The following is an 11,538-nucleotide window of genomic DNA, read 5'->3' as shown; positions in this document are numbered from 1 at the left end:
TTTTGAGTGACTTCCATGAGCTGGAAAAACGGCATCCATGCGGCTCAACAATGATTCATATAAGTTATTGATGAAGTCATCAGAAATAGCAGAGAATGCATCTTACACGCCTCCCAGAGGTCATCTAGACTCTTTGGTTTTGTCTTCCAAGCTTCCTCTTTCATCCTACCCCAATCATGCTCAATGATGTTCATGTCTGGTGCCTGGGCTGGCCAGTCCTTGATCTTCTTTGCCAGGAGGAGCTTTGTTGTAGAGATGGATGTATGAGATGGAGCACCGTCCCGCTGCAGAATCTGACCCCTTTTATGATTGGGAATGTAAGAGGTAGCTAATACTTCTTGATATTTTAGGCTATTGATATTGCCTTCCACCTTGCGTTTCGCACCCCCCCATACTGAATGTAACCCCAGACCATGATCTTTCCACCACCAAACTTGACTGTTTTCTGGATCCATAGGGGCTCCAGTAGGTCGCCTGCAGTATTTGTGGCGGCTGTGGTGTAAGTCAACCGAAGATTCATCAGAGAAATCCACCTTCTGCCACTTTTCCAGCGTCCATCTGTTTAGCAGGCTGTGGGACTTTGCAAATGCCACACGGTTTTTTAATTGCCTTTTGTTTAGAGCTGGCTTCTGGGCACTGATTCGACCATGGAGGCCATTTCAAGATAGAATCCTACAAACTGTTCTAGATGACACAGGGACTTGAGGTGGCCAGGCCTGTTGGAGCTCTGCTGCAGTGGAAGAGAGGCTGGCTTTGGATTTTCCAACCAACAAATGTTCCTCCTGAGCAGTTGTCTTGCGGGGTCCGCCGGACCTGGGCTTGTCAAAAACATCTCCAGTCTCTTCACATCTTTTTTTTAATTCTTTGTAGTTGACGCTGAAACACATTAAAGGTGCAGCCACCTCTGCAGTGGATCTGGTCTGCAGCCTCTTGATAATCAAGGCTTTGGTCGCAGGGTGGATTTTTGGCATGTTGTCAGAGGTCAAGTTGCAGTTCTAGTGAAGGTCTGGAGTGCTGGGTTTCTTTTTATACACACCCACGAATTAACCGATCATTTAGTGAGCACAGGTGTGGATGTAAACTAGGATTGGGTGCATTATATGACAAGGCGACAAAACTTTTGTCTTGCCAAAATCTGACCTTTCTGTGTTCATTAAATGATCAATATTTCAGCTTTGCAGCAACTTTATTTTCATAACCTAAACCAAATTTGGGAGGGTTTCAGCTTTCAAAGGAGTAATTTATAAAACCAATGGATGAATTTAAAGTCAGGTTATAAGCTGTTATTTACATAACATGGATAAGCCACAGAACTTCTGTCAGGGAGTGTACATTATTAACCCTTCCTTGTCTGGAGCGTCTTGCTCGGCAGCGTTTCCTCCACACCCGCCTATCACTTTTGCGCAGCGCTGTATATATACAGACATAATACATGCTTGTGCTTACTCTACACAGATAGGAATCGGACGGACTGGAGAGAAATGAGCATGGTTTAATTATTGTGGCAAATCCAGAAAATGCACGAGGCTGTGAGGACGCGCCGCGCGTCCGCTCCGGGAGATGCTCTATATAGATCTCTATAGGGTCACTGCCCTGTGACCTGTAAAATGGCCCTGGGAACAATAAACGACATTAAAATAATGCAATAATTTACACAGCAAAGAAAAATTGCTGCATCAACGTAAAATAAAAATATATATATATATATATACTCTAACCTACGGCGGCTTCTCTTGTAAACCAGACAGATGAGAGGGGAGGAGACCGCGCTCAGGAGCGGCGTCCGTGGCACGTGGCCGGAGAGATTCAGTCCCGTCACATTATCATTATTATTACTATTATTATTATTTTTTGTGTGTTGTGTTCGGAGGTCGATCTGAAGGGACGGGGGGAACTTTTTTTTTTTTGTCATTTTTTTTTCAGGTTTTTTTTTTTTTAATTTAAAGAGTCACTAGAAAAGTCTCCAAAAAAGAATTTTCCAAAGTCTGTCGTGTCTCTGGGGGAGAGAGTAAGGACATCAGCCGTCCACAGTCTCAGGGGGTCCGAGGGAAGAGACACAAAATGGAGCAAAATGGAAAAAAATCAAAAAAAAATCAAGGCAGCCTGAAGATGGCGGTGAGAGCTGAACCAGCAGGGAGTGCGATGGTCAGTAGTGACGGCCGATCAATCAAGAAATAACGTCTGGAACACCATTCCGAGTCTGAACTGGGTCCTTACATAGTCACTGGTGTGCAGACCTTCTCTCCATATATTATATAGTAGTGACGGCCGGTCCCGGCTCTAGGTTCATCCTGTGCTTCCTGCGTCCCTCGGCCTCGTAAAATAAGCCTTTTACTTTGTGTCTCGCTGTCGTTTCGGTGAGATGCCTCACATATCGTTTCAGAAGTGTCCAAGTCCTGGTGCCGGTCTCCTGGGGCCGGACATCTCGTTTCAGAAGGGTCCAAGTCCCGGTGCTGGTCTCCTGGGGCTGGACAGCTCGTTTCAGAAGTGTCCAAGTCCCGGTGCCAGTCTCCTCGGGTTGGACAGCTCGTTTCAGAAGTGTCCCAAGTCCCGATGCCGGTCTCCTGGGGCTGGACAGCTCGTTTCAGAAGTGTCCCAAGTCCCGATGCCGGTCTCCTGGGGTTGGACAGCTCGTTTCAGAAAGGTTCAAGTCCCAGTGCTGGTCTCCTGGGGCTGGACAGCTCGTTTCAGAAAGGTCCAAGTCCCGGTGCTGGTCTCCTGGGGCTGGACAGCTCGTTTCAGAAAGGTCTAAGTCCCAGTGCCGGTCTCCTGGGGCTGGACAGCTTGTTTCAGAAAAGTCCCGGTGCCGGTCTCCTGTGGCTGGACATCTCTTTTCAAAACTATTCAAGTCCCAGTGCCGGTCTCCTGGGGATGGACAGCTCATTTCAGACGTGTCTAAATCCCGGTGCCGGTCTCCTGTGGATGGACAGCTCATTTCAGACGTGTCCAAGTCCCGGTGCCGGTCTCCTGGGGCTAGGCAGCTCGTTTCAGAAGGGTCCATGTCTCGTGCTGGACATCTCGTTTCGGAAGGGTCCATGTCCAGGTACCGGACATCTCGTTTTGGAAAGGTCCTCATCCCAGTGCTGGTCTCTTGGGGCCAGACATCTCATTTCGGAAGGGTCCACGTCCCAGTACTGGTCTCTTAGGGCCAGACGTCTAATTTCGTAAGGGTCCATGTCCTAGTGCCGGTCTCTTGGGGCCGGGCCTCGCTTTGTCAGTACTGTCACGTGTGTGTGTGGTTGGTCTGGTCTTTCCTTTTGTCATTTTGTCCTTGAAGTCGGAGATGAAATGGAGATATGATAAAGCAATCGGATGGGCGACGGCGTAGATTGGGGGGAGGGGAAGGGCTGAGCCCACTCCACTGACAGCGCCAAAAAGGAAAGGAGCAGAAAGTGCGCAGTGAGGAGGAAAAGGTTCAGAAATTAAAAAGACGGGGAAACAAAACAAAACAAAAATACCGAGAAAAAAGAAGAAATAAAAGATTTACGGAGCAGAAAGAAGGAGGGAAGAGAGAGTTTTGCAGGCGGCAGAAAGATGGCGGAGGGAGGATGATGAGATCTAGCGGTGTGGCATGCTGAGCCCCGGAGGACGGCGTTACAGCTGGAATCTCTCCACTGGGGTCTCCCGCTGCTGGAAGATGTACTGCTGCTGGCTCAGGTCCACCTGCGGGGCGATGCTGCTGTCCTCATCCTCCGTGCCGAAATAATGCTCAATCAGGTCAAACGCCTTCTGATAAATCTCCTGGTTCTCGTGGCTCTGGAGGAACTCAATCTTGTCAAGACCTGGAGGGCGAGAAAGACGCAGAGACATGAGAGCGGGAAAGAGGATACAGACCAGAGACATGAGAGCGGGTAAGAGGAGACAGACCAGAGACAAGAGACCGGGTAAGAGGATACAGACCGGAGACATGAGAGCGGGTAAGGGGAGACAGACCAGAGACATGAGAGCGGGTAAGAGGAGACAGACCAGAGACATGAGAGCGGGTAAGAGGAGACAGGGCAGAGACAAGAGAGCGGGTAAGAGGAGACAGGGCAGAGACATGAGAGCGGGTAAGAGGAGACAGACCAGAGACATGAGAGCGGGTAAGGGGAGACAGGGCAGAGACATGAGAGCGGGTAAGAGGAGACAAACCAGAGACATGAGAGCGGGTAAGAGGAGACAGGGCAGAGACATGAGAGCGGGTAAGAGGAGACAGACCAGAGACATGAGAGCGGGTAAGAGGATATAGACCAGAGACATGAGAGCGGGTAAGAGGATACAGGGCAGAGACAAGAGAGCGGGTAAGAGGAGACAGAGCAGAGACAAGAGAGCGGGTAAGAGGAGACAGACCAGAGAAATGAGAGCGGGTAAGAGGAGACAGACCAGAGACATGAGAGCGGGTAAGAGGAGACAGACCAGAGAAATGAGAGTGGGTAAGAGGAGACAGGGCAGAGACATGAGAGCGGGTAAGAGGAGACAGACCAGAGAAATGAGAGCGGGTAAGAGGAGACAGACCAGAGACATGAGAGCGGGTAAGAGGATATAGACCAGAGACATGAGAGCGGGTAAGAGGATACAGGGCAGAGACAAGAGAGCGGGTAAGAGGATACAGGGCAGAGACATGAGAGCGGGTAAGAGGAGACAGGGCAGAGACATGAGAGCGGGTAAGAGGAGACAGACCAGAGACATGAGAGCGGGTAAGGGAGACAGACCAGAGACATGAGAGCGGGTAAGAGGAGACAGACCAGAGGCATGAGAGCGGGTAAGAGGAGACAGACCAGAGGCATGAGAGCGGGTAAGAGGAGACAGACCAGAGGCATGAGAGCGGGTAAGAGGAGACAGGCCAGAGACATGAGAGTGGGTAAGAGGAGACAGAGCAGAGACATGAGAGCGGGTAAGAGGAGACAGACCAGAGACATGAGAGCGGGTAAGAGGAGACAGGGCAGAGGCATGAGAGCGGGTAAGAGGAGACAGACCAGAGACATCAGAGCGGGTAAGAGGAGACAGGGCAGAGACATGAGAGCGGGAAAGGGGAGACAGACCAGAGGCATGAGATTGGGTAAGAGGAGACAGACCAGAGACATGAGAGCGGGTAAGAGGAGACAGACCAGAGGCATGAGAGCGGGTAAGAGGAGACAGGGCAGAGACATGAGAGCGGGTAAGAGGAGACAGGCCAGAGACATGAGAGTGGGTAAGAGGAGACAGACCAGAGACATGAGAGCGGGTAAGAGGAGACAGGGCAGAGACATAAGAGCGGGTAAGAGGAGACAGGGCAGAGACATGAGAGCGGGTAAGAGGAGACAGGGCAGAGACATGAGAGCGGGAAAGGGGAGACAGGGCAGAGACATGAGAGCGGGTAAGAGGAGACAGACCAGAGACATGAGAGCGGGTAAGAGGAGACAGACCAGAGACATGAGAGCGGGAAAGAGGATACAGGGCAGAGACAAGAGAGCGGGTAAGAGGAGACAGACCAGAGACATGAGAGCGGGTAAGAGGAGACAGGGCAGAGACATGAGAGCGGGTAAGAGGAGACAGGGCAGAGACATGAGAGCGGGTAAGAGGATACAGGGCAGAGACATGAGAGCGGGTAAGAGGATACAGGGCAGAGACATGAGAGCAGGAAAGAGGAGACAGACCAGAGACTTGAGAGCGGGTAAGAGGAGACAGACCAGAGACACGAGAGCGGGTAAGAGGAGACAGGGCAGAGACATGAGAGCGGGTAAGAGGAGACAGACCAGAGACATGAGAGCGGGTAAGGGGAGACAGGGCAGAGACATGAGAGCGGGTAAGAGGATACAGGGCAGAGACATGAGAGCGGGAAAGAGGAGACAGACCAGAGACATGAGAGCGGGAAAGAGGAGACAGACCAGAGACATGAGAGCGGGTAAGAGGAGACAGACCAGAGACATGAGAGCGGGTAAGAGGAGACAGACCAGAGACATGAGAGCAGGTAAGAGGAGACAGAGCAGAGACATGAGAGCGGGTAAGAGGAGACAGACCAGAGACACGAGAGCGGGTAAGGGGAGAAAGGGCAGAGACATGAGAGCGGGTAAGAGGAGACAGACCAGAGACATGAGAGCGGGTAAGAGGAGACAGAGAAGAGACATGAGAGCGGGTAAGAGGAGACAGGGCAGAGACATGAGAGCGGGTAAGAGGAGACAGGGCAGAGACAAGAGAGCGGGTAAGAGGAGACAGGGCAGAGACAAGAGAGCGGGTAAGAGGAGACAGACCAGAGGCATGAGAGCGGGTAAGAGGAGACAGACCAGAGACATGAGAGCGGGTAAGAGGAGACAGGGCAGAGACAAGAGAGCGGGTAAGAGGAGACAGACGAGAGACATGAGAGCGGGTAAGAGGAGACAGACCAGAGACATGAGAGCGGGTAAGAGGAGACAGACCAGAGGCATGAGAGCGGGTAAGAGGAGACAAACCAGAGGCATGAGAGCGGGTAAGAGGAGACAGACCAGAGGCATGAGAGCGGGTAAGAGGAGACAGGCCAGAGACATGAGAGTGGGTAAGAGGAGACAGAGCAGAGACATGAGAGCGGGTAAGAGGAGACAGACCAGAGACATGAGAGCGGGTAAGAGGAGACAGGGCAGAGACATGAGAGCGGGTAAGAGGAGACAGACCAGAGGCATGAGAGCGGGTAAGAGGAGACAGACCAGAGGCATGAGAGCGGGTAAGAGGAGACAGGGCAGAGACATGAGAGCGGGTAAGAGGAGACAGGCCAGAGACATGAGAGTGGGTAAGAGGAGACAGACCAGAGACATGAGAGCGGGTAAGAGGAGACAGACGAGAGACATGAGAGCGGGTAAGAGGAGACAGACCAGAGACATGAGAGCGAGTAAGAGGAGACAGACCAGAGGCATGAGAGTGGGTAAGAGGAGACAGACCAGAGGCATGAGAGCGGGTAAGAGGAGACAGACCAGAGGCATGAGAGCGGGTAAGAGGAGACAGGCCAGAGACATGAGAGTGGGTAAGAGGAGACAGAGCAGAGACATGAGAGCGGGTAAGAGGAGACAGACCAGAGACATGAGAGCGGGTAAGAGGAGACAGGGCAGAGACATGAGAGCGGGTAAGAGGAGACAGACCAGAGGCATGAGAGTGGGTAAGAGGAGACAGACCAGAGGCATGAGAGCGGGTAAGAGGAGACAGGGCAGAGACATGAGAGCGGGTAAGAGGAGACAGGGCAGAGACATGAGAGCGGGTAAGAGGAGACAGGGCAGAGACATGAGAGCGGGTAAGAGGAGACAGGGCAGAGACATGAGAGTGGGTAAGAGGAGACAGACCAGAGACATGAGAGCGGGTAAGAGGAGACAGGGCAGAGACATGAGAGCGGGTAAGAGGAGACAGAGCAGAGACATGAGAGCGGGTAAGAGGAGACAGACCAGAGACATGAGAGCAGGTAAGAGGAGACAGAGCAGAGACATGAGAGCGGGTAAGAGGAGACAGACCAGAGACATGAGAGCAGGTAAGAGGAGACAGAGCAGAGACATGAGAGCAGGTAAGAGGAGACAGAGCAGAGACATTAGAGCGGGTAAGAGGAGACAGAGCAGAGACATGAGAGCGGGTAAGAGGAGACAGAGCAGAGACATGAGAGCAGATAAGAGGAGACAGAGCAGAGACATGAGAGCAGGTAAGAGGAGACAGACCAGAGACATGAGAGCAGGTAAGAGGAGACAGAGCAGAGACATGAGAGCAGGTAAGAGGAGACAGGGCAGAGACATGAGAGCGGGTAAGAGGAGACAGAGCAGAGACATGAGAGCGGGTAAGAGGAGACAGACCAGAGACATGAGAGCGGGTAAGAGGAGACAGACCAGAGACATGAGAGCGGGTAAGAGGAGACAGGGCAGAGACATGAGAGCGGGTAAGAGGAGACAGGGCAGAGACATGAGAGCGGGTAAGAGGAGACAGACCAGAGACATGAGAGCGGGTAAGAGGAGACAGACCAGAGACATGAGAGCAGAGAAAATAATACCTGCATCACCCACCATAAGTTAGGCTACATGCGCACGCTGCTTTTTTTGCTGCTTTTTTTGCTGCTTTTTTGGCTGCAGTTTTGTCAGCAGAACTTTCTGACATCTGACTTCCCAGCAAAGTCTATGAGAAGTCAGATTTGTCATGCGCACGTTGCAGTTTATTTGTCAGCGTTTTTTTGTCAAAAGTTTGTGACAAAAAAAAATGCAGCATGTTCATTCTTCCTGCGTTTTTGTCAACATTTGTCACCCATTGAAATCAATGAGGGCATCAAAAACGCAGGAAAAATGCATGCTATCAAAAGTGGTGCATTTTACCTGCCTTTTACCTGCGTTTTTGGTACCAAAAACGCAGGTGATTTGTCAGGAAGTGAGGTCAGGCAAGTGGTCCCGTCCTGTCCTCCATATGTTCCCCGAAGTACCGCTGTCCCCAGGGGAGATGATGTGGAGGACGGGACTATCAGCGGCGGCGGCAGCGAGAGGGAAAAATCAATGTTTTCAGCTGCCAATGTCCATCCCCCTCTCGCTGCCGCCGCTGATAGTCCCGTCCTCCCCGTGTTCCCCGAAGTACCGCTGTCCCCAGGGGAGATGATGTGGAGGACGGGACTACCAGCGGCCACGAGAGGGAAAAGAAGGGAATTTTGTTACTTACCGTAAATTCCTTTTCTTCTAGCTCTTATTGGGAGACCCAGACTGTGAGGCAAATCCCGGGATATGAAGATGAATTATGACTCCAGTCATAATCCCTCATCACTCCCTGGCAGTGCCCCCTCCCTTCTTGTTCTCAGTGTTCCACTTACACCTCCATGGCCATGTCCTGTGATATGGAGATGAGGTGGTGTGGGAACAATGGACACAGGATGACTCCCTGCCGTCACCCTGTAGTAGGAGCTGCTATCTAATTAGCAAGGCTCTGGAAGTAGCCAGACAGAACGACTCCAGTAAAAAATGGTTCATATCTCGCAAGCCATATTTCCGATAAATATGGCAACCATAAAAATGGTGTCTCCGCATGCGGACGATGCCGGCACACCCTTTTTATGGGAGCAGGACATTGGGAAATGCCCCAGGCGTGATATCAGCCAATGGGGAACTGGCAGACAGGTCATGAGTCCCCTCGTTCTGTAGCTAAATTCATAACTGTCACAATGAGAGCATTGGCGTCCGCCTACGACGCTCCCAGGCAAAGTTGTGGCCCATATTCCATGTTGTGGATTGTCCATAACTCAAGCCAGGGGTGGAGCAGTGCTCCCTCTGAGGTCACTAAGGTAGGAGGGGACCTGGATTTGCCCAGGTTGATAACCCTACTTCGGCCATTTTCCAAGGTTCTTTCGCTGGGGGTCACGTGCAGGAAACATCTGTGGGAGTTCCTAGAAACCTGGTCTACAGCGCCCCCCTGTGGCCAGATGCACAAGGTAACTGATTGAATTGCATACCTGTTTGTAAACCATGCTTTATCTGTAACTGTACTCTGACATATGTATATTCTGTAGATTCCCTATTGTATATATTGTAGTTTCTAGTGTGCTTTAGGCTGATTAAATTATATAATTAATCTTGGGCTGTTCTGTTATCTCGATCTTGAATCCCACGTCTGTGTGTTCGGCTAATAGTTACCGTAAATCGGTTGGTGGCAGCGAGTTGTGCCAAGGATTATTGAGGGGAGGCCAGTGAGATTCGGGAAGATATTATATATTCCGCCCGCGGAGGTCGGGGGAATATATACCCTACTCTCACCGGGGACCCTTCAATAATCGGCATAAGTAGTATAGCGGCCTCCTTGCTTATTGTCGGGCAATTCCATAATTGGCCTGACTATAAGAGGGGCGCTAGAGAGCGCGTCACGTGCTCTGTCTGTCGGTCGGGAGGTATAAAGGAGGGGTGACCCCCACTTGTTACCCCCCGATCGTGACGTACTGGTAGCCAGCGCGGGGGATTTCTGAGTGACCCCCCCGGTGGTTTGTGACACAGACGATTGGGGTATAGCTACTGCCTCCGGAGGCCACACAAAGCACTACACTAAAAAGTGCAAGGCCCCTCCCCTTCTGGCTATACCCCCCCGTGGTATCACGGGTTCTCCAGTTTTAGTGCCAAAGCAAGAAGGAGGAAAGCCAATAACTGGTTTAAACAAATTAACTCCGAGTAACATCGGAGAACTGAAAAACCGTTCAACATGAACAACATGTGTACCCGCAAACAACAAAAACATCCCGAAGGACAACAGGGCGGGTGCTGGGTCTCCCAATAAGAGCTAGAAGAAAAGGAATTTACGGTAAGTAACAAAATTCCCTTCTTCTTCAGCGCTCTATTGGGAGACCCAGACGATTGGGACGTCCAAAAGCTGTCCCTGGGTGGGTAAAGAAATACCTCATGTTAGGGCTGCAAAACAGCCCTCCCCTACGGGGGTGTCACTGCCGCCTGCAGGACTCTTCTACCTAAGCTGGCATCCGCCGAAGCATAGGTATGCACCTGATAATGCTTGGTGAAAGTGTGCAGACTGGACCAGGTAGCTGCCTGGCACACTTGTTGAGCCGAAGCCTGGTGTCGTAATGCCCAGGACGCACCCACGGCTCTGGTTGAGTGGGCTTTAAGCCCTGAAGGAACCGGAAGCCCCGCAGAACGGTAGGCCTCTAGAATTGGTTCTTTGATCCATCGAGCCAGGGTGGCTTTAGAAGCCTGCAACCCCTTGCGCGGACCAGCGACAAGGACAAAAAATGCATCGGAACGGCGCATGGGCGCCGTGCGGGAAATGTAGATTCTGAGTGCTCTCACCAGATCTAACAAACGTAAGTCCTTTTCATACCGGTGAACCGGATGAGGACAAAAGGAAGGCAAGGATATATCCTGATTAAGATGAAATGAGGATACGACCTTAGGGAGAAACTCCGGAATGGGGCGCAGCACTACCTTGTCCTGGTGGAACACCAGGAAGTGAGCCTTGGATGACAGAGCTGCCAGCTCAGACACTCGCCGAAGCGATGTGATCGCAACGAGAAACGCCACCTTCTGTGACAGGCGAGAAAGGAAACTTCCTTCAGAGGCTCGAAAGGCGGCTTCTGGAGAGCAACTAATACCCTGTTGAGATCCCATGGATCTAACGGCCGCTTGTACGGGGGTACGATATGACAGACCCCCTGTAGGAACGTGCGCACCTTAGAAAGACGTGCCAGACGCTTCTGAAAAAAACACGGATAGTGCCGAGACTTCCCCCTTAAGGGAGCCGAGCGACAAGCCCTTTTCTAACCCCGAGTGCAGGAAGGAAAGAAAAGTAGGCAATGCAAATGGCCAGGGAGACACTCCCTGAGCCGAGCACCAGGTTAAGAAAATCTTCCACGTTCTGTGGTAGATCTTAGCAGAGGTGGACTTCCTAGCCTGTTTCATGGTGGCAACGACCCCTTGGGATAATCCTGAAGACGCTAGGATCCAGGACTCAATGGCCACACAGTCAGGTTCAGGGCCGCAGAATTCCGATGGAAAAACGGCCCTTGGGACAGTAAGTCTGGCCGGCCTGGTAGTGACCACGGTCGGCCGACCGTGAGATGCCACAGATCCGGGTACCACGATCTCCTCGGCCAGTCTGGGGCGA

General features: G+C 51.7%; 1 protein-coding gene across 1 annotated transcript in view; it reads right to left on the bottom strand.

Annotated features, from left to right (window-relative positions):
- Positions 1–1,472: 1,472 nt before the first annotated feature.
- The window catches only part of KPNA1 (karyopherin subunit alpha 1), a 114,634-nt gene continuing 104,568 nt past the window's right edge, over positions 1,473–11,538 (bottom strand). Inside the window, exon 14 of the mRNA XM_075334865.1 lies at positions 1,473–3,782. Coding sequence (XP_075190980.1) covers positions 3,595–3,782 — 188 coding nt within the window. The 3' untranslated portion in view covers positions 1,473–3,594. The remainder of the gene's footprint in view (positions 3,783–11,538) is intronic.

The sequence above is a fragment of the Anomaloglossus baeobatrachus genome, chromosome 2 (genome assembly GCF_048569485.1).
Source record: "Anomaloglossus baeobatrachus isolate aAnoBae1 chromosome 2, aAnoBae1.hap1, whole genome shotgun sequence".
Lineage (NCBI taxonomy): Eukaryota > Metazoa > Chordata > Amphibia > Anura > Aromobatidae > Anomaloglossus > Anomaloglossus baeobatrachus.
Note: the sequence above shows the minus strand (reverse complement) of the source record. Positions and strands in the feature narration are given on the sequence as shown.